The sequence below is a fragment of the Pseudorca crassidens genome, chromosome 11 (assembly GCF_039906515.1).
Source record: "Pseudorca crassidens isolate mPseCra1 chromosome 11, mPseCra1.hap1, whole genome shotgun sequence".
Classification (NCBI taxonomy): Eukaryota; Metazoa; Chordata; class Mammalia; order Artiodactyla; family Delphinidae; genus Pseudorca; species Pseudorca crassidens.
Genome location: NC_090306.1, coordinates 95,284,629 through 95,311,154, shown reverse-complemented (window position 1 = coordinate 95,311,154; position 26,526 = coordinate 95,284,629). Strand labels below are relative to the sequence as shown.

The 26,526-nt window shown below is 52.1% G+C and overlaps 1 protein-coding gene across 2 annotated transcripts; it reads right to left on the bottom strand.

The window, feature by feature from the left end:
- Nucleotides 1–1,715: 1,715 nt before the first annotated feature.
- On the bottom strand, nucleotides 1,716–25,588 carry CSF2RB (colony stimulating factor 2 receptor subunit beta). Of its 2 annotated transcripts, none has more exons than XM_067697947.1 (14): nucleotides 25,521–25,588; nucleotides 17,918–18,167; nucleotides 16,822–16,945; nucleotides 14,831–15,021; nucleotides 11,447–11,598; nucleotides 11,196–11,364; nucleotides 10,507–10,642; nucleotides 10,189–10,346; nucleotides 8,873–9,012; nucleotides 7,764–7,926; nucleotides 6,603–6,693; nucleotides 6,325–6,382; nucleotides 5,379–5,482; nucleotides 1,716–4,713 (listed from the first exon to the last, which is right to left on the bottom strand). In XM_067697947.1, the coding sequence occupies exons 2-14, from the start codon at nucleotides 18,066–18,068 to the stop codon at nucleotides 3,585–3,587; spliced, it is 2,766 nt and encodes a 921-aa protein (XP_067554048.1). In that variant the 5' UTR covers nucleotides 18,069–18,167; nucleotides 25,521–25,588; the 3' UTR covers nucleotides 1,716–3,584. The 2 variants fall into 2 exon arrangements, with proteins under 2 accessions (XP_067554048.1, XP_067554047.1); XM_067697946.1 differs by having other exon boundaries at nucleotides 25,502–25,554.
- Between the last annotated feature and the right edge of the window lie 938 nt (nucleotides 25,589–26,526).

Genomic DNA, 26,526 nt, shown 5'->3' with positions numbered 1-26,526 from the left:
CCTTGGAGAAAACTTTTTTTTGTTTATTCCAACTTTCCTTAAGAGACAAGAGGAAATTTTAAGTATCTGGTTAAAGGTGATGTGAGTTTCTAGCCAGCCAGGGGCAAGATACAAATTTACTGCAGCCATTATTCATAAGTCAGATGTGTCATGGTGTTCAATTTACCTCATGGGCACTCTTTATCTTTGACTTTAGTGATTATACAAATATGTGTCTAAGGACTTTCAGAGCCTTCCTGGCAATCTCTACCACCCAACGCTGTTTAAAGATTTTGCAGAAGTGGTGGTGTGGCTCTCTCCCCTCTATTCCCAGCTCAGGATAGAGGGGACTTGGAGAGGGGCACCTCTACCTGGCCCATAGGGTGGGTGCTGCTGGTCCCTTTGGAGCTTATACATATCCTGAGTGTTGTAGGGAGGCAGTGATCCCACTTGGGAACTGAACCATCACCGTGGAAGCTTCCAGGCACAGGTGGCATGTGGAGCCCTCTCAGCTCAGGCTGAGCTCCCAGGGTCCTGGGAGGCCTGCCCCTTGGAGGGTTCTGGAGTGGTCCCTGACCCAGCATGGCTCCTGGGCGCTGGCCCAAGGGAAGTATAATCACCCACCTCCAGCCCCTGGCACCCTTCAAATCATCACATTCAAGGTGTGAAATAAAATTCATATTTTATGGCAAGAGAAGAAAATGTAAACATAAACTTTTTCCTCTGCCCTTCGGCCTCCTCTCTCCCCCGCACTGTGCACTGTATACCTGCATTGTGTGTCCATCAGCAGCGATACCTGCTCAACTACAAAGCGCAACATTCTCCCAGCATTGACAAGACAACAAAAGATAACATTCCTTCTTGATCTTGTAAGGACGCTTAACTCTAGATTGTGTAAACTGTCAATGATACGTCATTCTGTAACAGGGAAGAGCCAATTCTGACTCCATGTTGGATCTGTTTCTTTTACTTTAACCCTTGCTTTTTGCTGCTTTTGTTATTACAATCATTGTCTATAGCTGTTAGCATACATAATGGCCTGCCACAGGGAACCCTGCCTCTCTGCCTGACTGTTAAAGTGCCTTTGTTCAACTCACAGAGAGACACTCTTTTTGTTTCTTTTTTAGATTTTTTTCCTATGTATTTATTTATTTTTGGCTGCGTTGGGTCTTCATTGCTGCAGGCCGGCTTTCTCTAGTTGCAGCGAGAGGGGATTACTCTTCATTGTGATGCACGGGCTTCTCATCGTAGTCGCTTCTCTTGCTGCAGAGCACGTGCTCTAGGTGCGCGGGCTTCAGTAGTTGTGGCACACGGGCTCAGTAGTTGTGGCTTGCGGCCTCTAGATCGCAGGCTCAGTAGTTGTGGTGCACGGGCTTAGTTGCTCTGTGGCACGTGGGATCTTCCCGGACCAGGGCTCGAACCCGTATCCTCTGCATTGGCAGGTGGATTCTTAACCACTGCACCACCAGGGAAGTCCCCCACCTCATTCATTTTGAACACAGGATTCCACCTTAGAATGGACTCAAATGTTGTGATTAATTTCACTATTGGTGAGGATTTAAATTGTTTATCATTTTCTTCGACCACAGACAATGCTGTAATGAACAGGGATTTGTGGACAAAAGGAACAAGAACATTTGCTCTGCCACCTATTAAAACATATTATAAAGCTAGAACAGTTAGAATGGTGGGGTGCTATGGAGGGGACAACTTAATAAAAAGGAAAGCCTAGAAAATGACAATACACATGGATTTTCTATATCATAAATGTGACCTTTCAGATACATGGACGAAGAATGGGCAATTCAATCCATGATGCCGGAACACCCAGGTGACTCGTTTAGGGGAAACATAAAACCGGCTTTCCGTTTCACGTGCATATATTCCAAAATCACTATAACTTCACATGAAAAGCTTGAAACACAAAAAGAACCAGAAAAAAATATAACTTTGGACAAATGCAATTTTGAAGCGGGGAAGGGCTTTGTCAATTTGACACCCAAAGTGGAAGCGTGAAGAAGTTCACCCGTAGATCTATCCGATCACTCAGACAAGTCTACGTTGAATACATCCGAAAGCGTCACATACAAAATTAAGAGACAAACCACAAACGAGGAAAACAAATTTACACCATCTATGAAAGGCAGGAGCTAAATAGCTTTTAAAGCTTAATCAGAAAAAAGTGGACATCCAACACAATGAAGACCTTAACGGGCTTAGATCAGTAAAAAAATACACACGCCCAAGAACTATGAAAATATGTGCAAACATGATCGTTCTCAAATAATGCAAATTAAAACAATTTAATGCTATTTTTTTTTGCATATCAGAAAGGCAAAGATTTAAAAGAACCATGATTCCCAGCGTAAGTCAGGCCATAGACCAAAAGCCCCTTGTACATGGCTGGTGGACATGGCATTTTTAAGGTCTTTCTGGAGGAAGGGAAACTGGGAGATTTGGACTATAAGCCCAAGTGTACATGCCCTTGGGTCATTTTCCTTTTTCCCTTGTTGAGCAGTTCTCTCCAACTTTTCTGCAGTCGATGTGTGTTCTGGACTCCCCTCCCCTCCTGAATTTCTCCAGGCCCCACCAGCCTGGGTGTAGGAAGGACATCACTTCAACCAGGAGCTGGCAACTGTCCACTGCTCAGGTCAGTGGCCTGTACAGGATGCAGGGCCTGGGGTCCCTGAGGCTCCCCAGTCACCTCTGTGAGACTAGCAGGGCTTCCTATGAGCTCAGAACAGTGATTCTCACACCATGCCCATTTCTTGGAGTGACAATGGAGGCTGCTGCTTTGCTACCACGTCTGGGGCTGCAGCGCCCGAGTCCAGGGCTGCTGAGTCCAGGGCTGCTCTTCCAAGCCTGAAACCCCCAAGCCCTCACCCCACGCCTTCTGCCTCCTGCCTCAGGGCTGGAATCTCTTCCCCTCCCTGCACTGGGCCACACCACAGGGTATGGCATGTGGGATCTTTGTTCCCTGAGTAGAGATCGAATCTGCGCCCCCTGCATTGGAAGGGCGGAGTCTTAATCACTGGACCGCCGGGGAAGTCCCTGGGCTGGAATCTTGTCGTGTGCGTTCATGCCCGCCAGGGACAGACAGAAGTCCTCCATGAAACCAGACATGTCAGAATCTGAATAGGCTCTGACTGAGACATGGCATCTCAGAATAGGCTTAGCCCAGACCTCAAACTCACTCTAATGATAAATCAGTGGAAAGAGAAGACAATAGGAAAAGCAGGGAAACTGGGAAAAAAGGAAAATGGGGGCAAATGAAATGAGTATGTGTATAAATCTCTAATAATTCAGAACCTAAAAGAAGTGAATTTGAAAGAACAGTGTGTGTGTGTGTGTGTGTGCGCGCGCGCGCGTGCGCCTGTGTGTCAGAGAGGGAGGGAGAGAAAGAGGAGGTTGACCTTGCTGAAGGTCAAGGGAGGAGGTAGATGGTTGACTTGTTTTTCTGGTCTCCACGTTACAACATGGAAACTTCTCCTTGGCTTTGCGGAAAGGACCATGGAAGGGACCAGGGGCTGGCAGGAGGGAAAGGCAGGGCAGGAGGAAAGGCAGACCCTGTCCTTCTATGCCCCTCCCTCAACGTCTACAGGGTCTCAGCGCACCTCCCCAGGCCTGCTGACATCCCAAGGGGGCAGTGACAAGTAATCCTGCTGCTTCAGGGCTTTGAAGAGCTGAATGGCCGGCACCTGGGGAGTGGCCTGAGACGGGGGCTTCTTGGCCTGGAACACCTGGTTGAGGTCCTTGATCTTAGGACAGGGTCCTGGGGAGGTGGGCTTACTCTGGGGTGAGAGAGGCCCAGACCCTGGGCCAGGGAGGAAACAGTAGTCACCCACCTGCTGCAGCACGAGGAGCCCCTCAGGGGTTGGGGAGACTGAGAACACATCTGCCCGGGGCGGTCCTGGGCCCAGGACAGGACTGCTGGCTGCAGGAGGGGCAGGGCTGGCCAGAGGGGACTGGGGAAACTGGCCTGCGGTTGGAGGGAGATCCACATAGCCCTCGAACTCTGGCTTCAGTGGGGCTAGGGGTCCAGGGGGACCATCAGCCAGTCCAGGACAGAGGCTGGGGTTCCGGTCTGAGGGGAGGCTCAGAGGGGGAGCCTGGGAAGGAGATGGGGCCCCCGTGGGTGGGGTGAATGTCAGCTCTGCAGTGGTGACGTAACCAGTGGCCACAGTGCCTTCCTCAGGACCCCGAGAGCCAGTGGGCAGACCTGGGGGGGCCCTGTCCTTCGGACCTTGACCACCCACCATCACCCCAGGCTCAGGAGGGGCAGGGCCTGCCCCTGGCTCCAGGGAAGGGCTCCCTTCGGTGCCTGGGCTGGACCTCAGGTCCGCATCCCTGGCTTTGCCCGGCCCCATCACCTGGGCCAGTGGGACCAGCTGCACCTGCCCCCCTGTGGGCAGACACAGGTACTCCAGGGGCCCCGGGGGCTGCGGCTTCCTGCTCGTGCCTGTCCGTAGGGGCCCCTGCTGGCCCACGATGTCCGGCAGGGAGCGGCTGTCAAGCGGCCCCAGGTAGGGGCCATTGAAATCGAAGCCGGAAGCCTGGCTCTCAGGCCTGCTTGCGGGGGTGGCCAGCTCTGGCGGGGGCCCGGGCGGCTGCTCCGTGCGGAGGTCCGAGGTGACCAGAGTCATGTCAGGCTCAGATGACGAGTCACAGGCATCTTTAGGGTCCTCTGTGGTGAGAGGTGACACCTCACTGTGCCCGAAGTCTACAGGGGGCGCCCTGTGGGGAGAACAAGGCCAGGGACACTGACACCACCCTTGACAGACGCCTCAGCTCCCGCACAGGGAGCCAGGGAGTGGGATGGAGGCCGGGCTCCACCCAGAGCTCACGGGAAACGCAGAGCAGGGCGAGGTGAGGGAGCCGGCCGGGAACAGGAGACCGGACGCCCCTCCAGCCTCCCTGTGGGTCCCCCTCCAGCCCCCGCGCTCTCCTTCAAGGTCACGCTCTGCCAGCTGTGGTCCCTCCCACCTCCCTCTCCTTGCCAGCACGCAGCGTCAGCGCCCAGCCTGGGCTCGGCCATGCCCTCGGCCTTCACCTGCCCCACCTGAGGCTTAGTGGTGAGCTGGCCGCTCAGCTGCTGAGGCCATGAGGTTTCGCAGATCCTCTGCCACCCAGCGGGACCAAGGCAGCGTGGCGACCCCCTGGGCAGCAGGGCCGAGGGAGGTCATCTGCTCCAGTCTCCGGCTTCTGGCCATGACCCTCCCTAAGCTGGGAATCGGGAAGCTCTTCCCGCCCCGTCCAGCCGGGACATCTCTCGCTTTAGAGCAGTCAGCCTCCAGGGCCCTGTTCCCACTGAGCCCCAGTCCCAGGCCACCTCCCCTGAGCCCCGACGTGCAGGAGGGAGCCACCGTCCCACCTCCTAGGGATCCCGCGCCGACACTCACCCCTCCGGCTGAGCGAAGCTGGCCCCCCAGAGCCCCCTGTGTGCGTGGCTCCCGCTGCCGACGGCGCGCGTGCCCTGTGGGAGCCGGAGCCCGGCGCGCCCGTTCTGGGGGGAGAGAGGGCGTTTGTGCCTGTGGGGTGGGGGCACCCCAGGAGGTGAGGTGGGGGGAGGGCCTTGAGGGTGGCGAGGGTTCAGGAGCCCCCAGACGTGGCGGCATCTCAGCATGGGCAGCAGCGACCACACCCTCCTGACCCCAGGAACACAAGGCCAGAGAGGGGCTGGGACTTGGCCCGGGGCCCTGGGCAGCAAGGACGGGCAGCCTGTGCCCACGAGGACGCCCATCTGGGCTGTCCCTGTCTCCATGCTCACCCCTAGTCTCCTCCGCACTGGCCGTGAGACCCTCCCAAGGCCGTCCTGGCCCCACCTGCCTGACCAAAGGGCTCCCGTCCCCCACGTGCCGGCGCCCTCCCCGGTGTCCTCTCAGCCTCCCGTGCTGCGCCCCAGACTCACCGCCCACGCCCCTCAGGTTCCCTCTCCAAGGAGTCTTGTCTCCACCCTCCACTCGCCTTCTGCCAGCAGTGGCCTCTCCCACCTGCCACCACCCTCGATCCTTCAGAGCTCAGCGCTGCTGCCCTGTCCTGGGGAAGCCACGCTGCTTCCCACCACCCCTCCCGTCCCCGATGTGACTAAGGCTCTCCTTGTGCCCCCCAGGTCCTGGCATCCCCACGCCAGCCCTCTCTGCTGTTCCACGTGAGTCCCCCCGGGCGGGGTACCCTGTGCATCGGGGGGGCCCAGGGAATCGCAGTGCTGGGCTTGCAGGGGCCGGCCCGGCTCTTAGAGCTTCCCAGCCCCTGGCCTGGCCACATACCACCCCTACTCAAGGCCCACCGGAAGGGAGGAGGACACGGGTGTGGGGACGTGGGCGCAGGAGCACAGCCAGCCCCTACCTGGAACAGGTGGCTCTTGCTTGGGTTGGGGATTTTCTCCTCCCACTTCTGGTTCAGCCTGGAAAGACAGCAGGGAGGTGACCGCTGCCCAAGACCTCAGGGCAGCTGCCTCGTGCTCATGTACCGAGGTGAAAGTAAAGCCCAGGGAACGGGCAGCTTTGACCAAGGCCCCACAGGGTGTGAGTTGCAGAGCAGAGACTAGAGAAAGTCAGCTGTGGGGTCCCTGGCATCGTCTGGGGCCCTGGGTAGCGCCCTCCTCCATCTTGGAGTCACCTTACCTGTACCCGTAGATGCCACAGAAGCGCAGGGACACGAGCAGGATCAAGGTGCTGATGACCAGGGTGAGCGCCAGGACCCACGTGGGCAGCGCTTCCAGGCAGCCAGGAGGAAACAGGAGCATTAGCTTTTGGGGAGGGAAAGGGCTGGGGGCTCAGGAGATGAGGTGAAGTTGCTGCTTTGGCATGCAGAGGGGAAGAAGAGGCCAGAAACAGACTAAGAAGAAGAGGACATTTGTCTGAGCCACCCACAGTGCTGGATTGCGGGCAGGACACAGAGGGTTAGATCCTGTCCAGTAGCTGGTGTTGCTGTAGGTGGGCAGTGACTGCAGCCAGAGGCAATCATAGGGCACTTCCTGAAGGAGGCAGCATAGAAGGTGGTCATCAAGAACAGGGAGGCCTGGAGAGGCCGAGACAGGGAAAGGGGTGATGGTGGAGGAACCAGAAGGTGCAAAGGCCCATCAGGGGCCCTCACAACTCTCCACTTGGCCTCAAGCCCCTCAGAGGCTGGGCGCCTCCAGGACTCCCCTGGTCTCCTTCCCTTAGGTCCAGGGGCCCAGCCCTTCTTTCTGCTTGGTTGGGGTCCTCTTCCTCGCGCTCTTTCCCTGCTATGGCTGGCTGGGGGACCTTGCTGCCAACACTTTATTTTTTTTATTTTTTTGCTGCCAACACTTTTTCCTCTCTCTGCCATCACCTCCCGGACCTTGTTCTGTACTTGTCTCCTGGTGGCCGCTATGGCGATGGTGACAGATAAATGAAATTAGCAAGTGCAGATTGAGGGAAGGTTGAGAAATCAGACCAAAGCTTTCCAATCCCAGGCCCCAGTCTGTAGCTCTTTATGGTAACAGAAAACTCAGGCTGAGTGGTCCCTGGGTAGTAGCTGCCACAAAAGCTAATGGAAGCATGGGAAGCATGGGCCATATTAACAGAGGGCTAAGGTCCAGGCTTAGGGAGACCTGTTGGTGAGACGTGCTCTCCTCTGCACTCTCGAGACCTCACCTGCAGTCCGTGTTGCACACCAGGTGTCACTTTCTCATCCCTAATGACACCTGGCAGGGAAGGATGCTAGCCTGGGGTGGGGTTACATCTCATGCCCCTATCATCCCCGTCCTCTGTCCAGTGGGGCTGTGCCTGGAGGGGTGAGTGGGGGCCGGGAGGACATACCCCACTCAGTGTCCCAGGAGCTCTCCTCACTCCACTCGCTCCAGATCCCGTTGTAGCCTCGGGGGTCAGGTTTGACTCTCACTCTGGCCTGGTACCTGGTGGCAGGCTCCAGAGGGGGCAGGCACATGCTGTGGGCGTTCTGGAAGTCCTCTGTCTTGGTCTCCTGTGGGTGCAGGTGTGTGAGCAAGTGTGCTGAGGTCTGGTGCACGTGGGCACAGCTATGAAGCCCTCCCGCCTCAGCACCCCAGATTTTCTGCTACCCATCAGTCCCCAGCTTGTAGTCGCATCAGATCTGAGGCAGCATCACTCTCACCACGGAGGACCATGCTCCAGTGCCCACAGGGGCACAGCACCTGTTGCAATGCACCCCGTGACATATGACGACACCGAGGCCCAGAAACCCTGAGGAGTCAGTCACCATGTCCCCACTCAGCCTCCCAGCTCCTCCTGGGACAGCCTGGACCCTAATTATGGCCTTCCCAGGGGTGCACTGCAGGATGACTGGACTCTGGACCCTTAGACAGATGTTCAGGAGCCCAGGGACCACTTCCTGCTCCACCACTGACACACCCCCTTCTGGCCTCAGTTTCCCCATTTCCAGCCTGAAGGTCTGGGGCTGGCTCCGAGGTTTCTGAACTGGCCTCTGTGGAGCCCCAGGCTCTGCCCACAGGCCCTGATGGATACCTGGGGGCGGGGCCCAGACACTGAGTCCCAGGCTGGAGCCCCGCGCACCTCGCAGGGAGCAGCTCTCCTCTTAGCAGCTGCACATTTGCATTCTGGATGAGATTCTCGCGAAGAAATGCCCCCTTTATGAGTTTTGAAAACCCTTCCTCCACCTGTCTCTCGTCCTGAAGTCTACAGCTCCTTTGAGATTCAGGGTCACGCGTTCATTTTGGTCAAGTTCACATCAGCTCTGTGAGTCTCAGTTCCTTCACCAAGGGAAGGGACAATGACCTGCTGACTGCACAGGGGCACGACCACCAACTCCCAGTGGCTCCCTCTGACTGGGCACCTGCTGGGAGCCAGGAACCTGGCAGGTGGCACTCTCCCTGGTCTTTCTCGTTTCCCCCTTCCCCCATCCAGGCCACTCCTCGGGCACAGGCCCTCACCTCCCATGAGGCTGCTTCTTTCTTGTACTGGACCTGGAAGATGCAAGCTATGTGTTCATAGTTCATTTTTCCTTCTTTCCAGTGCAGGATGTAGCCGTCTCTGCCCTTGGTCAAGTTGAGGGTTGGAGAAGCCATCTGGACTGGAGGGAGGGAAACTTTTAGAGAACATCATTTCTAACATTCCTCCAGTGGAATATCCCTTGTGTTCCATGCTGGTCACAGGTGCTCTCTCCACTGACCCAGGACCCCAGGTTTCACCATCTCAGGGTCTTTGCAGCCCCACTTCACCATCTCATCTATTTTGACCTGAGCCACCCTTCAGTTGGGAGATGCTGAGATACACTTGTTTTGTAGTGAAGTGACCAACAGTATGGGTTACCCCTAGTATTTAAGTAGAAATAAAGTTACTATGAATTTTTTCTAATCTACAGTATTGACAGTGTCCTAAGCATTATTATGAATGCTCAATCTACATGAATTATTTCTCTCAATTCTCACAGCAGCCCTATGTAGTAAATACACAATTTGTCCACTTCTCGGGCAGAGAACTGAGCCCCAGAATGATCAGGTAACTTGCTAAGGACAAGCAGCTAACAAGTGTTAGAGACAAAGACTGCAACCTGGAGGTTCCCAAAGAGGAAGTAGTGGGTTCAAACCCAGGTGACTAGGACAAACTGGCTGCTTGTCTCCGACACACACTAAAGACTGGGCAGAAGAACTTGATCATCGTGAAGCAATGCAGGAGATTCCTTTGCATAAGGTCCTTGCTATGTACCAGGAATCAGGAAAATTAACCTGTAAGGAATTACAGTCCATTTGCATACGCGCTAGTCCCCAGTCCATTTGCATACGCTCTATGAAGAAGTAAATCATAGATCAATTATCTTGAAGACTGAAAATATCCATCAGGGGAGGACTTTGGAAACCTGAAAGAGAAAAATCAAACAGGGAAAGAAAGGGAAAATTTGGTGGGACGACCAAGAGGCCACGGGCAACAGTAGGAACTTCAGAGCAGCTGCAAAGCTGGAAGGGAAAATAGAGTTAAAAGAATGAGGTCAAGGTTTTAATATTGATATTCTTGAGAAGATCAATTGCATCTTCCTTCATGTTATTGACCATCGTCACTGTTGCATTATTGCCACTTGAGAACTTCCAGGACCCATGGGAATCATGTTTGTTCAATTTGCTCCCTGGACTTTTCACTGAAAGTGACAAACATGAAGACTGGGCCCTGGGGAACCCTGAGTTTATACGGGTTACAAAGGAAACAGTGCTGTCACAAGACTCTCTGTGCAGAAGGCTGGGGGCAAACTCACTGTTATCTGAGCTCTTTATAAGTTTCTCTTCCGCTTTCGGTCGAACAGAGACAATGTACTGGCTGTGGTTCCTGGGGTCAGGCACGGGAATCTGGCAGCAGTGCCGGATGTAAGGGCTGCTGGTTTCCTCCATCTGCACTGGGGAACATTCTTCCTCCCTGAGGATCACGGCAAAGGGGAGGCAGGGGGAGGCAGGGCCACATGAGGAATGAGACCTCCGGATGAACTGTGGCTTCTGCTGGGCCTCCAGGGGCAGAAGGAGGCCAGGAGATGGTTAGGCCTAGAGGAGCAGAGGGGACAGAGGCAGGGGACACTCACCTTGCACTGGGGCCGGACTTGTAGAAGAGGGTGAAGAAGACCGAGCTGGTCACCTCGGACCTCACTTCCCAGGAGCAGCGGAGCAGGGCAGCCCCGTCGAAGAAGCACTGGAGGTTCTGGGGCTGGGACTCATTCCCTGGGAGGGAGACAGTCCCTCATTCAGTCCTCATTCATTCATTCCCTAGCCCTCAGTGGGCCCACCATGAGGCTCATCACAGAGAGATTATGGGCATTGGGGCCAAAAAGACCAGGGGGTTGAACTCAGCCCAAAGGGCCAGCTGTGTAAACACAGGTCAGAGAGTGAATTCTGTGAGCCTTCACACTCCCCTGTGCAAAGCTGGGAGGGCGTGTCAGCCTCAGGGTTTGGGAATTTAACGCAATCACGTTGGTATGTCTGTGTAAGGTGCAGCTCTCACGAAAACACAGATGCTCATATGCCTTTGTGATTAAATTGTAATTGTTCCTCCACGGAAAGTGGGCAACAAACTGGGGCCCAGAAGTGAGTAAGATGCAGCCACTGCCTCTGCAGAGTCACAGTAGGGACGGGGTGGGCCAGGGAAGTCACTGTGAACACATGGCTCAGAGCCTCTGTGGTTCCCATGGGGCGGACCCCTGGACGCCTTCTGTCCAGGAGCTGTAATGAGCTGCCCTCCCCATAGGGGGGCAGTGTCCCATTCCGACTCTGTTACCTGGCGGGGAGGCCCAGCGAACCTCTGTGCTCCACTGGCTGGGCCGTCCCGAGAGCCCCGAGCCCGGGGCCAGCCTGGTGCGCACTCGGGCCACATAGGTGCTGCTGGGCATGAGGTGCTCTGGCCCCAGGATGGCCCGGGAGGCGCTGGAGTAGATGGTGGGGGCGTCCTGGGGGAGAGAGGGGTTGCTGGAGCAGGAACGGCTGGGCCAGGTCCCCGTGGGCGCAGGGCACAGCTGGTGGGGTCCCTACCTCCCAGGAGTCCTGAAGCCGCCTGTAGACCACCTCAAACTCCAGGCTGGACAGCCAGTGGCTCTGGGAACCCCCACGGGCCACACTCCAGGACAGCAGGACACTGTCCCCGGCAACACTGATGTTGAGGTCCCTGGGTGCGGGGGGCTGCACTGGAGAGAGAGGAAGGAAAGCGTCCCTAAGGGGCTGGACGACTGTGTGGGAGGTTCAGGGCCTGCATGGCCCATGTGTGGACAGACCTGGGTTCCAGGCCAAGCACTGCCGCCACGGACTGAGCGACCTTGGAGAGACCCCTCACCTCTGTGGGCCTCAGACCTTCATCTGCTGAACTGTGAGGATCCAATGTGCATGTGAATGAAGATGTGCAGATTGCTGGGCGCCCAGAACATAAGCTCCATGCAAAGGGCTGCCAGTCACTCCAAGTGGACCTTCCTCCTGTCCCCACTGCCCATGAGGAGGTGTGTGTGGCCTCCTTCCCAGCAGAGGACGCTGTGGCTCATGTTACTCCCTCTCCTGTCCACACTTTCTTATTTCAGTGTCCAGTGTCATCCTGCTCTTCTCAGTGCCCAATAGACATGTCTCCTCCTCTAGAACATTCTTGGACCCCTCCCCCAGCAGAATCCCTTGCTCCTTTTCCTGCCCCACCATAGCCCTTTGTATGATCCTTATAGCCCTGGAGGATATAGATGCTTCCACATCTGCCCCCTCAAGTAGTCCAGGAGCTTGTGGATGTCAGGGGTGGGGTCCTGACCCCCTTGCCTCTCCCCAGGGCCTGAGATGAGTGGTTCATTGCATATGGGGACAAAGTGAATGAATTAACGAAGGAATAAATGAATGAGTACATGTAGGTCCACCTTCAGAGACTTTTCACGAAATCATTCCATCACCAACAGCAGGCAGACACCTGCTGGGACCTACAGGGTTGGGTGAGCAGAGTCATCCATGAATGGCATGGCTGCAGACTTCCTGAAGCTTCTATATCTGAATGCTGAGAGATGACTTTCCAACACAAAAAATTCCGTAAGGGACAAACGAGATGTCAATATTCTATGCCGGACAGGGGACAGGGCATGAAAGAGCGTGTCAGAGCTGGAGCCTCAGAAAATTTTCAGCCCAGAATGGCAGATCCAGAGCACCGCTGCCCCAGCCCCAGCCCCAGAAGGCATCACTAATCAATCATGCACTCCTAGCCCCTGAGCCTGTCATGCAGTGGGACTCCTTGTCAGCCTGGAGCCGTAGGAAGCTGCTCCCAACTGAACAGACTGGGAAACCAATGGAAAACCTATTCATCCAACCTGAGGGATGTAGTCCATGAGCTCATTTCACAGGTGGAGGTGACAGAGGAAGTGAAATATTCCGATCCCTACATGTGTAACCTCAGAGCAGATCAGATGCACATCTCTCCGTTCCCCAGCACCTCAAGGCCTCCCTGATTCATTGCCTAAATGGTTTGGGCTAAAACTGAACTTCCCACTCAACATATGCTCCGGCAGGCAAATGCCACACTGCCCTCGCCATTTCTAAGTGGTCCCCATCTCAACCATGACACCTGTCATCACTCCTAAGCTTCACAGGGTCAGGGACACTGATGGCTTGTTCACTGCTTTCCTGTATGTGCAAGTGTTCTATTGAAGAGCAGATTAATGAATGAATTGCTTGTATAGCCTAACTTTGATTTGTATCCCTCCAATTTCCCATCCCTTGGCCGTACGGCAGTTGAATCCCTATCATTTCTCTCTGGGATGAGTACCTTAGGTCACATTCTGTTCTCCGTCCTCCCACCACCTCCTGTCGCCTGCCATCTACACTGTACATCACCCACCTCTGACATCATCACACCCACATCTGATCATGACATGCCCTTTCAGTGGCTCTCCATCGTCTAGATGTTGACCCCTAAACAACTCCTTTGCAGAGCACAGAAGCCTGTCCAGGTCAGGCCCCTGCCTTCCCTGCCCCCCTCCTTAGCACTGCCCAGTCCTCTCGAAGTTGATGCTTCTGAGACACCATTACTTGCGGTTTTCCTAACCTGCCTCATCCTCCCGAGTCGTCCAGCCTTTGCACACACTCCTTGCTCTGCCAAGGATGCTCTTCCCACTCTCCTCCCTCCCACCCTTCAGATCTCCCTGCAAAGCTCCCTCCTTGGGGAAACCTGTCCTGACCTCCCAGGGGCCCCTTGTCCACTGCCCCTCGGCACGTGGCACGCACCCGCCTTCAGTAAGTGATCACACCCGACAACATCTGGTGTGTCCCGCCCTGTACGCTCTGAGCTCCACCGGGACGGGACTCCTTCTCATCCATCAGACACATGTTTTGAGACATTGTTTGGAGTGAATTCATCACAGCCTAACTCATCCCCTCCTCCAGGCAACAGCTCTGTGCTGCTGTGATGAACAGAGGCGGGAAGCAAAGCCTGGAGCCCCTTCCCCATCCGACACTTGCAAGGAGCAGCAGGTGGCCCAGGGTTTGGGATCCAGGACAATAAATTCAGACACTAGCATCTGACTACCTAACCTTGGGCAAATTCCTGCTCTCTCAGCCTGTTTCATCACAGCGGCCATGGCTCACGGGCCCAGCCGCTCCGCGGCATGTGGGATCTTCCCGGACCGCGGCACGAACCCGTGTCCCCTGCATCGGCAGGCGGACTCTCAACCACTGTGCCACCAGGGAAGCCCAATACTAACTTTTAAAAATGACCCCATGTTTATTTCAGAATCATTCTAAGCACAAATATAATTGAATTAATGTAATGAAAGTGCTGGTTGTCTTTCTGTCTGAGGTACAGTTAAATGAAGCCCGACTGTTCATATAAAATGGTCATCGACTCCCACCCAAGACCATCGACTTTCTTAGGCTCTGTGGACACGCAGCGCACACACTGGGGGCCGCGCGGCGAGGGCAGTAAGGGGATGACCTTCATCTCCAACATGCAGAGAGCACCCGGCAAGTCCGGCCCATCACTATCGTCATGGTTCATTGTGGCACTTCGGAAAAGTTACGTAGTTGCTCTGGGTCTCAAATGCCTCATCTATTAAATGGGCTGTCACAGACGTTCCATGAGACCAAATCGGTGAAAGAATAAAGTTTGTATCTGACTAGGAAGGACTGTTCTTCTAGACGGGAAGCCTCAGGTCTGGAAGGCAATAACGTGGCAGGTGCTGGAGCATCTGGGAGAGGTGGGTACCTTAGGCTGGGGCTCCTCACCTTGAACCTGACCCAATGCCTCCATCTAAGGAGACTGTATCCTCTCCCCCCAAGAACCAAACCCAACTCAAGCCGCTGTCTACACCCCTTGAAGGATCTCCCTCCCTGGCCCATCTCTTGCAGCCTGGACACCCCTGTCCACACAGGGGACCACCCTTGGCCAGGGCCCCCAGGCCTCACCATGCTGACTCAGAGTAACGGTGAGCTGGGCACCCAGAGGCTGGTCTGGTCGGAATGAGAAGTAGTCATGGTCAGCAATGACAAAAACTTCGTAGGGAATGACACACATTCTGGGCACACAGCCGGGACAATGGCCATTGAACCAGGGCATGCCATCACTGAGATCGCAGGACACTGGCTGCGGAAGGCCCCTGTCAGGAGAGGATGCAGGTTAGCCCAGAGAGAAGAAGAATCACTCCTTCACAAACATTATTGAGTGGTTCCCATGTGTAAGGCTTTGTTTAGGATCAGGGGGCCTGGCGGGGAACAAAACACACACAAATTCCTGTCAACAGAGCTGACATCCTAATAGAGGAAGACACACACGAAACAACTGAAGAAACTAGGTCGTGTGTCAAATGGAGAACACTGTGCATAGACAAGTCAAGAAGGAAAGAGGTATGAAGAGGCCAGAAGGGCTGGGTTGGGGATACAATTTGAAATAAGGGAGGCAGGAAAGGTCTCTTAGAAAAGGTGACATCTGAGCAGAAACTTGAAGGAGATGAGAGAGGACTCCATGCGGATTCTGAAAGGGGATTTCGGGGAAAGGGGATTTCAGTGAAAGGGAACAGCAAGTGCAAAGGCCCTGGGGTAGGCACAGGTTTGGAGCGCTGTATAACTAGGCAGTTAACCAGTGTGCACAGAGTAGAGATGTAAGTGTGGGAGGTCTAGAAGCCTAGTTGTGGGAGGTGATGGGAGGCCAGTGCTCAAAAGGAATTTAAGGAAATATGATTATTTTGATTTCACTGGAACTGGGGAAAATTCAGAGTTATGAGCAAAGGAGTGACATTTTGGCATGCTTTGAAAGGATTCCTCTGGCTCCTGGGCTGGGGATACACTGGGTCACAGGGGGTGGCAATATTGGAAGGGGAGGGACCAGTTAGGAGGCTTTTGGACTATCTCAGAGATAGGAGGTGTTTGGAACCATGGCGTTAGCCAGATTCACATTCTATTTGCAGATAAAGTTGGCAGCATTTGCTGATGGATTGAATGCTGTGGTGGAGAAGGAAAGGAGGGAAAGGCGACTGAAAAACAAAACAGTCGGGACTGTGGTGGCAGTGATGTCCTTGAGCAGCAAGACCAGGTGGGACCCCGGCTGTAGCCTCAGGCAGCCCTGGGACAGGGCAGATCCTGCAGGGTGGGGCCAGGAAGGCGGCAGATGTGTGAGGTGGGGGGCTAGGGGTCGGGGTGGGAGGAGCAGAAGGAAGTGGGTCACAGCTAAGGGTGGGAGGTGGGGTGGGGGCTGAGGACAGCGGACAAGGAAGACTGAGGCTCCTGGGAGGGCAGGAGAGAGAACGGACGGGCAGTGACGCTGTGGGGTGGGAGCGGCTCCTTCCCAGGGGCGGCCTCCAGGGCACACCCCAGACCCTGTGATGCCAGCTCTTTCATTTCTATTATGGTGAGTCAGACTCTCACCAAATCCCAGAATGGTGGGAGCACCTTCCCAAATGGGGTAGGCCCGGGAGATGCTGTGAGGAGAGAGGAGAAACCGCCACTCTGGAGGTGGCAGGGCCCGGGGGGCACGTGGAGCCCAGCCATGCAGGCTGGACGCAGGACACTGGTCCCACTCAGGCCACTTCCCCACCGTGTGGCCTGGGGGAGGGACCTCACCTCCACGGCCTCGGTTTCCTCATCTGTGAATTGGGCATCATATCCCTGCCCGCCTCACAGGGAGGATGAACCGAGATCAATTTCTGCCTGGTGATCTTGTCCAATTGTGACAAAACAAGAGAAGATTATCATCACCAACATAACAACGATATTAACACAGGAGGCTCTTCCCCCAAACCTGATGTCAGACACCAGCCCACGGGCGTGGCAGGCCGCCTGATGGGGCAGCAGCTCCTGGGCAGGGGCCTCCCCGCCCCGACCCCCGTCCAGCCCCGACCCCAGCACAGTCCCCACAGCAGAGGCCCTTCCTGCCCTCCGGTCCCAGGCCCGGCCTCACTCGCCTGTTCAGCCTGCGGTGGAGGGTCACGTTGACCAGCCGCTGGGCGTCCTGGGTGTCCGCCCACCTGCAGACGATGCGGCTGGTGTAGTCGTTATGGCAGCGCAGGGTCTGCAGGGGGAAGGTCCCTGACAGGGGGAGGCAGAAAGGGGGTCACACCTCTCCCCTCCAGATGTCCCTTGTCACCGCCCCTCCCAGCCCCTCCTGGTGTGTGGCACTGGGGAGGAGTCTCCCAGAGTCCCGTAGAGGCTCCTGGAGGCCAGACAGAGGTCCCCAGGAGCCCTGGGCGGGGCTGGGGGCTCTGCAGCTGTGAGGGTGCCAGCCGCGGACCCTCCTGTCTGCACAGAAACACATAGTCCAGTTGATTCACAGTGTATGTCCTGAGCCCCCACCTTGCCCTGCTCCTGGAACAGGGTCCCTCCCACCCCAGGGTGGGGACAGGCATCAGGCACATGCCCTGCCCCTGGGCCCCTGGGTGCTGCGGCCTGGGAGCAGAGGCGCAAACCCACCCCTAAGGGGCAGTGTGGCAGGGCCTTACTCTGGGATGTCCCCACCCTGCTCTCGTGGTCAGCTGCTGGGAAAGGGAGCGTGGTCTCCAGGGTTATCAGGGGAGCCAAGCTCTCAGTGAATCCTTGGGGAGGGGGGTTCATGGGCCTGAAGAGCCCGGGGAGCATCTCAGCAGGGCCTCCAGGCAGGAGGAGAGACCCCCAGGCTGAGAGTCCCCGGGAGCAAAGGTGCCGTGGTGGGAACTGGTTGAGGCCGTCTAGGTGCCGATGTCTGGGGGCGAGGGAGGGTCAGAGAAAGGACTGGAATGGCCAGCCAGGAGGTCAGAGGCCTCAGATGCCGCAGTGACAAATGTGGGCAGAGAAGCCACACAACCAGAGAGGCCTTCACAGGAGGCCAGAGAAGAATGAGCGGGAACGTGGGAGGAGGGAAGAGGGGACTCCAGGGATGACCGGGAGAGAAAAGAAATAGCAGGGGTCGCGGGGGGCAAGGAAGGAAGGGAGGGAAGGCTGGGGCGTAGGGTCTGGAGCTTCCTCAGGGATGGGGCACAGCAGTGAGAAGGCGGAGGGAGAGGGGGAGGGAGCGATCGGGCTCACCTTGGGCCCCTGCCATGCAGGGCCCCCAGCAGAGCAGCAGCAGGGCCAGGGGGACCAGCCCCCGGGGCAGCGCCATCTCTGGAGTCAGCTCTGGAAGAGCAGGTGGCTGGCTCAGGTGGGTCCAGGTCTGGGTAGGGTCTGGACTCCTCATTGTTCTAGAATCTTGTGTTGCTGCCCAGCTGGGGGCCAGGCCAGACCCATGTCCTCGCCTCTTGGAGATCCTCTCTCCAGGACCCTGCCTCTTCTAGGCCTGCGGAAGGAAGCGTCAGCCCTTGGGACTCGGCCCACGTGGTGGGGCGGACCCAGGAGTGGCTCTGATGCCTGGGCTCCAGCTCCCACCGCTGCCTCAGCCTGGCACCTGGGACAGTCCCTTCTCCTCAGCCTCAGTGCCTGGGACACGACCGTGAGGGAGATGCACTTAACGGCCTCTGAAGATGTGGGTTCCCACTGGATCGCACATTGGGTACCCAGTGCACCGGTGTTGAGAAAAATCTAAGAGGGAGGCCTGGTGTTTGATTTGTCCCCAGGTCCGCCTGGTACTGACCCACATCTGCCTGGGGGAGTCGCTGGGTGTTGGGAGTGTGGTCCTCTGGATGTGAGCACATGCACGCTCACACACACACGCAGGGGCCTGGGACTCTCCCTGCCCTTTTCCATTTACCTCATTCCTCCCACACCACCCCCTGAAACGCCAGTTCCCTTTTCTCTGCAGAAGCCTGGGGATCTCCTTTTTTCATTTCATCCAGCCCTGGGAAGTACCAGGAGAGTAGAACAGAGAGGACTGTGACTCCTTTTCTGCCCCTAAGATTGTCTAAAACTTCACTCAAGCTGTACACATGGACCCCAGAAGCTGCCTTGCTGGGAAAAGCATGGCCCTGGGCTCAGTCAAACTGACTTTCAACACAGGCTGTGCCCCTCCTGTGCACTGGCTGACTCACCAGTGCTCCCTGAACCTTGCTCTCTGCATCTGTAACATCAGCACAACCCAACGTATCTCACATGGTGGTCATGAGGAGAACCAAACTCAATGATGTTTACAGGGTGGTTAGTCCAGGAAATGCTCAGGAAGGAAGCGTGGGTTTGTCTGTAGCTGAGGGACGGTATTGTCCACTTCAGGTCCTGCAGGGGGCAATGCCATGGCAGGCTTGGGAGAGTCTGCGTGAGCTGGGGCAGCTTCCTCTGCCTACCTGTAGCTTGCCTAAAAACTCAGAGCTTCTCTTTGGATCTTAGCACAAATGTAAATACTGCACGTGTAAAGAGGTCAATTCATCTGAAAGTCAGTTATAGGTTTAACATAATTCTAATCAAAAATTAACAAGATTTTTTTTTTTTTGCGGGAACTCAGAAGAAAAAAAATATATATGTGAGGACAGTTAATGAGATTTTTTTTAAATAAGGAGTCTCATAGAAAACAAACTTATGGTTACCAAAGGGCAAGTGGGGGAGGGATAAACTGGGAGTATGGGATTAACAGATATACACTACCATATATAAAATACATAAACAACAAGGGTTTACTGTAGAGCACAGGGAACTATATTCAATATCTTGTAATAAACTATAATGGAAAAGAATCAAAAGTAAAAAAAAAATAGATATATACATATACATGTGCCCCAAATCACTTTGCTCTATACCTGAAGCCTACAAAATATTATAAATCAACTATACTTCAATAAAAATAAGGAGTCTCCACCTAATGGCAAAATCTACTGCAAAGGTCTAAGTAAAGAAATGTGTTTTCTCACACACACACACACACACACACACACACACGATAAATCAATGGACGCACTGACCAGACAAACTCTATTTCACCAGAGAATGTACTCTGTGATGAAGAAGCAACCACAAATCAGTGTGAAGTGATGGAATAATAAAAAGTGTTGAGACAATTGAATAACAACATAAAACATATCAGCCTAAATCCCTACCTCACACCATTCTCCACATATCAGGTCAATGAAATGTATGTAGTTACATCGTATGAAACTTGCAAACCATAGAAGTGAATCTTTGAACTATTTAAGCTTCAAAGCGCTAGAAGAAATCAGAGAGACAAAGGCTGACAGAAGTGCATAAAAGTGAACGCTTCTGTATTTTATACAAATAACTGAACCATAAAGCAGAGGACAAATTGCAAAATAAATGTGTTAGAAGTATGGAGAACAGGTGACTACCCTTACACTGTAACTAGTTCAAGCAAATTAATGACATCAAAGGACACAAGTCTAAAAGACACATACATGCAGCGAATACATATTAGTGGCTAACAATTATAAAGTGCTTACCATTAGCCAGGCACTGTACTAAGCGCTTTACAGATGTTAATACATCAACGTGTAGGTTAAAATCTCCACTTTGTAGTTGAGGAAATCGGTATAGGGTCCATGATCATACAGCTAGTAAGGAACAGGCTGACATTGAAACCCACAGCAGGTTGGCTTTAAAGTTTATGTTCTTAACCACTATGCCAATAGTGGTTGTATTTCCCAATTATTGGTATCATATGTGTCTATTCTGACATACGCTGACCCAGTAGACATTCTACAGACATGCACAGATACAGCAAAGACAACACAAAACTTTAAAACATCTTAATTAACATCCTCAGGGAAATTTGAGAAATCATAGGCATTTAAGAACAGACTGGTATGCAAAGAACAAACAGAGTTCTTGGAATCTGAAGGTATGAGATCATAAAAAACAAATGAACAAACAAGGAAACAAACACCACAACTCAATAATGGGCTAAATCACAGAATTAACACTATAAACCGTCATGTTACAAAAGTAGTTATTGAAGACAGCAAATAAGCAAGGAGATGGAAAGTCTTAGAGAAAAGTTGAGACCTAGAAAAGAAATCCAGGAGTTCCAACATCTAGAAGCAGAAGACAGAGAGAATTGAGGGCAGGTATGGCAGACAGTGGCAGCTACCTAGCTGTCCCTTTCCTCCTTGGTAACAGAAGCTCAGATTTTAGCTAGGTTTATTGCTGCACAGAATAAAAGATTATATTTCCTACACTCTTCTATTGCTAAGTGTGGTCATGTGACAAAATGTTGTCCAAGAAGATGTGAGTGGAATCGTTGGGTGTGCCTTCCGAGAAAGGCTGCTTAAAGGAACTTGGCTCAGGTAAGAGGAATCCATTTTTGTCCTCCTGCTTTTTTCCTTTCCTCCAGTCTGCAATTTGGAAGTGATGACTGGAGCTCCAGCAGCCATTTTGATTATAAGGTTATCTTGAGAGTGGAGGTCATATGCAACAGAAAAAGAGGAACCTCAATCCCTCTGCTCACTGTGAAACAACCATACCAGTCTGAGACTGCCTACTTCTGAACATCTTCTATGTGAGGGAAAAAATAAACTTCTATATTATTATGCCACTGTTATTTGGGGATTTCCACATGCAACCAAAGAGATACACTTGGAAACAGAAGAAAAATTCACAGGGCTTTAAAGGAGACGATAATCCACTAAGTGAAAAGCAAGATTCATTTTTTTTAATAGCACCAAACTCAGTCACATGCTAATGAGCTTTCTGTCATCAAAGAGTAAAAGGGTAATCCTAGAAGCTTCCAGAAGGAAAAAGACGAGCAAACGAGTTATTTTCAATGAAAAAAGATCAGGTTGGCAAGATTCTGTCACAGGTGACCTGGAACTCTAAATAGATAGTAATGTCTTGAAAATACTGAGAGGAAAATATGTTTGAACCTAGAATCTTAAAAAGTCAAGCTTATTTTGAAGTTCAAGGGCAAAAACCCACAACATTTTGGAAATGTAAGGACAATGAAAGCTTTTCAGATGTTTTCTAAGAAAATGAGTCCAGTGTGGATTTCAGACAATATAAAAGGTCCAGGAAAGAAAGAGAGCATGTGATACTGGAACCAGTGTTGAGAGAAGAAACCAATAAGACTTATAGTTAAGTAAATAAGAATAGTTACTGTATAAAGTGAAAAGAAATAAACATGGAAACAATATTGAAGTAAAACTAAGATGATTTTAACATGGCAGCTGGCTGTGAGGTTAGGGGTGAAAAGAAGAGGAGAACTGAAAACTCGTTAAGGATCTTGTCTGGTTCTGGAGGAGCGTATATATTCTAAGTAAGCCCAAATGCTGACGGAAAATATAAGTTAAATATGTGTGTTTAAAATGTAAGGGTTAAAAATCACTAAGAGTGAGGGGTAAACATGGGAGCAAGAGGATGACAGGGAGGGGCAAAGGAGGAGGAGGGAGAGGGAGAAAGAGGTGAGAAAAGCCAAAAGCTTTCTCACTCCAAATAAAATAAACATGTACACAAAAATTCCCAAACTCATGAAGAAATTTAATGATAAAAGTAAAAACTGGAAAAGGAAAATAAAAATCAAAGCACAAATTCACTCCAGACAAAAACAATTTCATAGTACAATCTGACAAAGACTTTAAGAATGCATCAACTCTATACATGATTAAAAGAAATAGATCAGGGCTTCCCTGGTGGCGCAGTGGTTGGGAGTCCGCCTGCCGATGCAGGGGACACGGGTTCGTGCCCCGGTCCGGGAAGATCCCACATGCCGCGGAGCGGCTGGGCCCGTGAGCCATGGCCACTGAGCCTGCGCGTCCGGAGCCTGTGCTCCGCAACGGCAGAGGCCACAACAGTGAGAGGCCCACGTACCGCAAAAAAAAAAAAAAAAAAAAAAAAAAAAGAAATAGATCAGCCGATTAAAAGGAAAAAAAGGATAAGTTTATCTTGACAGTTGCTCCTAAATTTTTGGTAATACAAAAGCCATTCCTGATTAAACAAAGAAATAAACCTTGGCAAATGAGGAATTGAAGGGAACATTGGCATTTCTGGGTATGTACTAGAAACCTGGGGCAATATCAGAGTCAAAGGGAAATGTTAGTGCCCTCCCAGTTACAGGGACAAAAAGGAGAAGGCTGCCTGCTGTTGTCATGACCACTATTTTGGGGTCAAGGGGTCAATCCTTCCCAAAATAATCCTTCCCTTAGTTTAGATTAAGACTAAATTAAGAGTAAATTAAGACTCCAAAAGGATTTTCGATTGGCTTAACAAACTGATTCTAGATTACAACAAATCAAACATGAGGGACTTGCTCTATTAGCTAGAAAAATAATGAGTGTAATAGTAGACAGATGGTTATTTAAGGAAAATAACCAAGTAGGAAGTTGGGAAGGAATAATGGAATTTCAAATCACAGAGGAAAGCACGGGTTGCATACTCATATTTCATGATATTGAGACAATCAGCTGATCTTTTTTTAAAAGTTAGATTACTACTTTACATATTACCCACCTCTCCAAATTCTAGATGGATTAAAGATTTAAAAGTCAAAACTAAAATGATAAAAGCATTAAAAATATTTCTTTAATCTTAGCGGTTGAATAAGACGCCGAATCCAGAAAGCATGAAATAAAAAATAATGACAGATTTGACTTAAGAGCAATGACCACGTTTGCATACAATGCAAGATATCTTCAACATGTCAGATAAAAAAGACAAATGATAATATGGAAGAATATATTTTCAACGTATATAAATAATAAATGAAGCACTCCTAAAATTAATACATAAATGCAATGAACCCATCAAGAAATGGAAAAAGGACATTTCCATGCACGTCATACATGGAATCCAAATGGCCATTAAACACATGGAAGACACACAGCTTCACCCACCACCAGGGAAAGGATGTATCCAAGCAAGAACCAGATACTTTTCATCCATTACATTGGACACAATTAAAAGATTGTTTCCTGGACTTCCCTGGTGGCGCAGTGGTTGAGAGTCCGCCTGCTAATGCAGGGGACATGGGTTCGTGTCCCGGTCCGGGAAGATCCCACATGCTGCGGAGCGGCTGGGCCCGTGAGCCATGGCCGCTGAGCCTGCGCGTCCGGAGCCTGTGCTCCGCAACGGGAGAGGCCACAGCAGTGAGTAGGCCCGCGTATCACAAAAAAAAAAAAAAAAAAAAAGATTGTTTCCCTAAAGAGAAATCAGCTTTTTTATGCACGACTGTGAGGTGTATGTTAGTTCAGCTACTTTGAGGATGGTTTGACAATACCTATTACTAGTTTGAACGTGCAATCACTTGCCCTGCAATTCTGCTTCTAGGAATCTGAGCTGCAGAAATAGTTTCACAGGTGTGGAAAAATTGGAAATCATGTAAGGGTCTAGCAACACGGGATTGGGTAAATTGTGGGGTGTCTATACTAATAAATGCTATGTACCCCTTGGGGCTAATTTATGAGTTAAATCTCCATGTATTATTCTGGAACGTTGTCCAAAATGTAATATTAAGTGGAAAACTAAGTCATAGGACAATATGTATGTTATTATCTCATTTATGTACCCCCAATTTTTAACAAAGAAGGTATCCATGTATTTACTTGGTTAGTGTTAAATACGTTCATTAAAGAACTCGTGAAGTATCCTGTAGTATTAGTGGATATAGGACAACATAAGTAAAACTAATGAATGAAAACAAGGGTGACCAAAAATTAATAGGAAAGGTTTTATTCATTATAAAACCATTAGAAAACAGGGAAGATGATAAGTAGAGAAAATTAGAATCTGTTTATACAAAAGTGTAACAGTGGGGCCTTTGAAGACTTAACATCACACATTTGCAACTTGTCACTGGAGCCTGTCTGGCAAGTGTCCACAGGCTTGTACCCCCCTGGGGACCCACAGAAACACCTGCCCTCCCGTCCACAGGGCAAGTGCACACACCTGCACACATCCGGATGCAGACACCCCCAGACGCTCCCCACTCAGCCAGCACACGTCAGTACAGGGCATCCACATCTGGGCCCAAACCCAATTAAGCAACAGTGTGTCAGGGAGGAGTGCGACCGTAAAGAAAACATTCTTGGACGGGGGAAGACAAGTCTCTAAGTAAGTAAGGGACTGGGCGTCTTCTTATCTTCCAAAGTGAGTTTCTCAACCCGCACCAAGCTCTGGGCCTGGCCACAGCAAGGCTCCCGGCTTCATCCTCTGTCTCCCAGTATCTCTCCATCTTTGTGGACATCCACATATGTATATGCGTATGCTCGCACACACACACACACACACACACACACACACACACACACACACACACACTCTCCCTCTCTCTCTCTCTCTCTCTCTTTCTCTCTCCCTCTCTCTCTTTGAACCAGGATGTCAGGAACTATCAGTGCTCTCCCCTTTCCAGACATGAGACACAAGCCCAGGGCAGGATATTCTCACTGCCACCAACACCTTTGTGACAACTTAGTGACAAAGCAAAGACAACGGTACACAGGGGTCTGACTCCCAGGCCTGAGCTCTCCACCGCCCCAGGTATCTTCTCTGCTGCCAGGACAGCAGGATCCTCCAGGGAGGCCTGGGCCCCCCAAAGCCCTTCATACAACACCCAGGCAGGTCGGCCCTCACTGTCTCCTCGTCCACTGGCTGCCTAGGAGTCTGGGTTCAGGACTTCCCAAGAGACCAAGCCCTGACCTCCCAAGTCCTCAGAGCACACCTGTGCACTCAGCACCCCCGGGCTCTCCCTGTCCTTTCCATCCCAGGCTCCTACACTCCCCCTGCTCCCCACCCTGCCCTTTAGCCTACCCTCAAAGCCGGGCTGTACCTCTTTGTGCTGGGACAGACGGACCTTCTGCTGGAGTCTCCAGCCGGCAGCCAGCCAGCTTCTCAGTCTTCCTACTTATGCTGACGTCATTAGGAAACAGAGAAGTTGAAAGAGGAAGCGGTGCTGGCCTGGCCTCTTTCCGTACAAGTGACTCTTCAGGAGACTGCCCAGCTTCTCAGAATTGTGGACACCAACATATCAATTTTTTTTTCTGAGCTTTACTGACTTTGCAAATGTTGTTCCTTCGGCCAGAAGTACTTCTACCTTCTATCCTTGGTCTTCCTGTAAACCTCCACGCATCCTCTCTCAGCTCAATGCAAAGTTCCTCCACGCAGCCTTCCTTGACACCCCCAGGGGGACACAGGGGGAAGTCGCTGCAATACCCAGAGCAGGCGAGAGCCCAGAGCCACAGGGACCTGGACTCCCACCGCCACCTACTCAGAGTGTGACCTTTTGCAAATTACCTGCATGTAACTTCACCAGGGTCCCGGAACCACCTCTGTGACTTACAGGCATCTGCAAACATCGAAGGGCCATGGAAACGTCCCAGAGCAAGACTTTAGCTCAGAGCCTGGGGCACGATAACCCTAAGTGTTAGCTGCTATGATTTTGATTCCCCTGGGGTCCCTTTGCCTTGCACCTCCCTCCCCCACTGTCCCACAATCCTCGGGGCTCACAGCTGTCTTTCCCCAACACTGTCTTGTGGGGCTCCCTTTCTCTCCCCAGTACCCAGCTTGTGCCCTGGCACTATGGGGCCCTTAGCGACTGTGTGTGGAACGGATGAATGAATGAACGAATGACTCCCTGAGCACAGCAGGGCTGGGGTTAAGGCCAAGTGAGTGTGGCATCCCCGTGGGCGCAAAATTTCAGGAGACACCCAAATACTCAGTAATCAAGATAACATTTTAATACAATATTGTAAAACAATTTTTTAAATCCATGATGAACAAAATATAAAATTTTAAACGAAGACAGGCTTGGTGACAGTTCTCGTTGAGCCATACTG

Coding starts and splice junctions, on each gene's coding strand:
- CSF2RB (XM_067697947.1), bottom strand. CDS start 18,068: ATGAGGAGTCCAGACCCTACCCAGACCTGGACCCACCTGAGCCAGCCA. Junction 15,022..16,821: donor CTCCACCGCAGGCTGAACAG/GCGAGTGAGGCC, acceptor CTCTCCTGACAG/GGGCCTTCCGCAGCCAGTGT. Junction 6,694..7,763: donor CTCCTGGGACACTGAGTGGG/GTATGTCCTCCC, acceptor GCTGCCTGGAAG/CGCTGCCCACGTGGGTCCTG.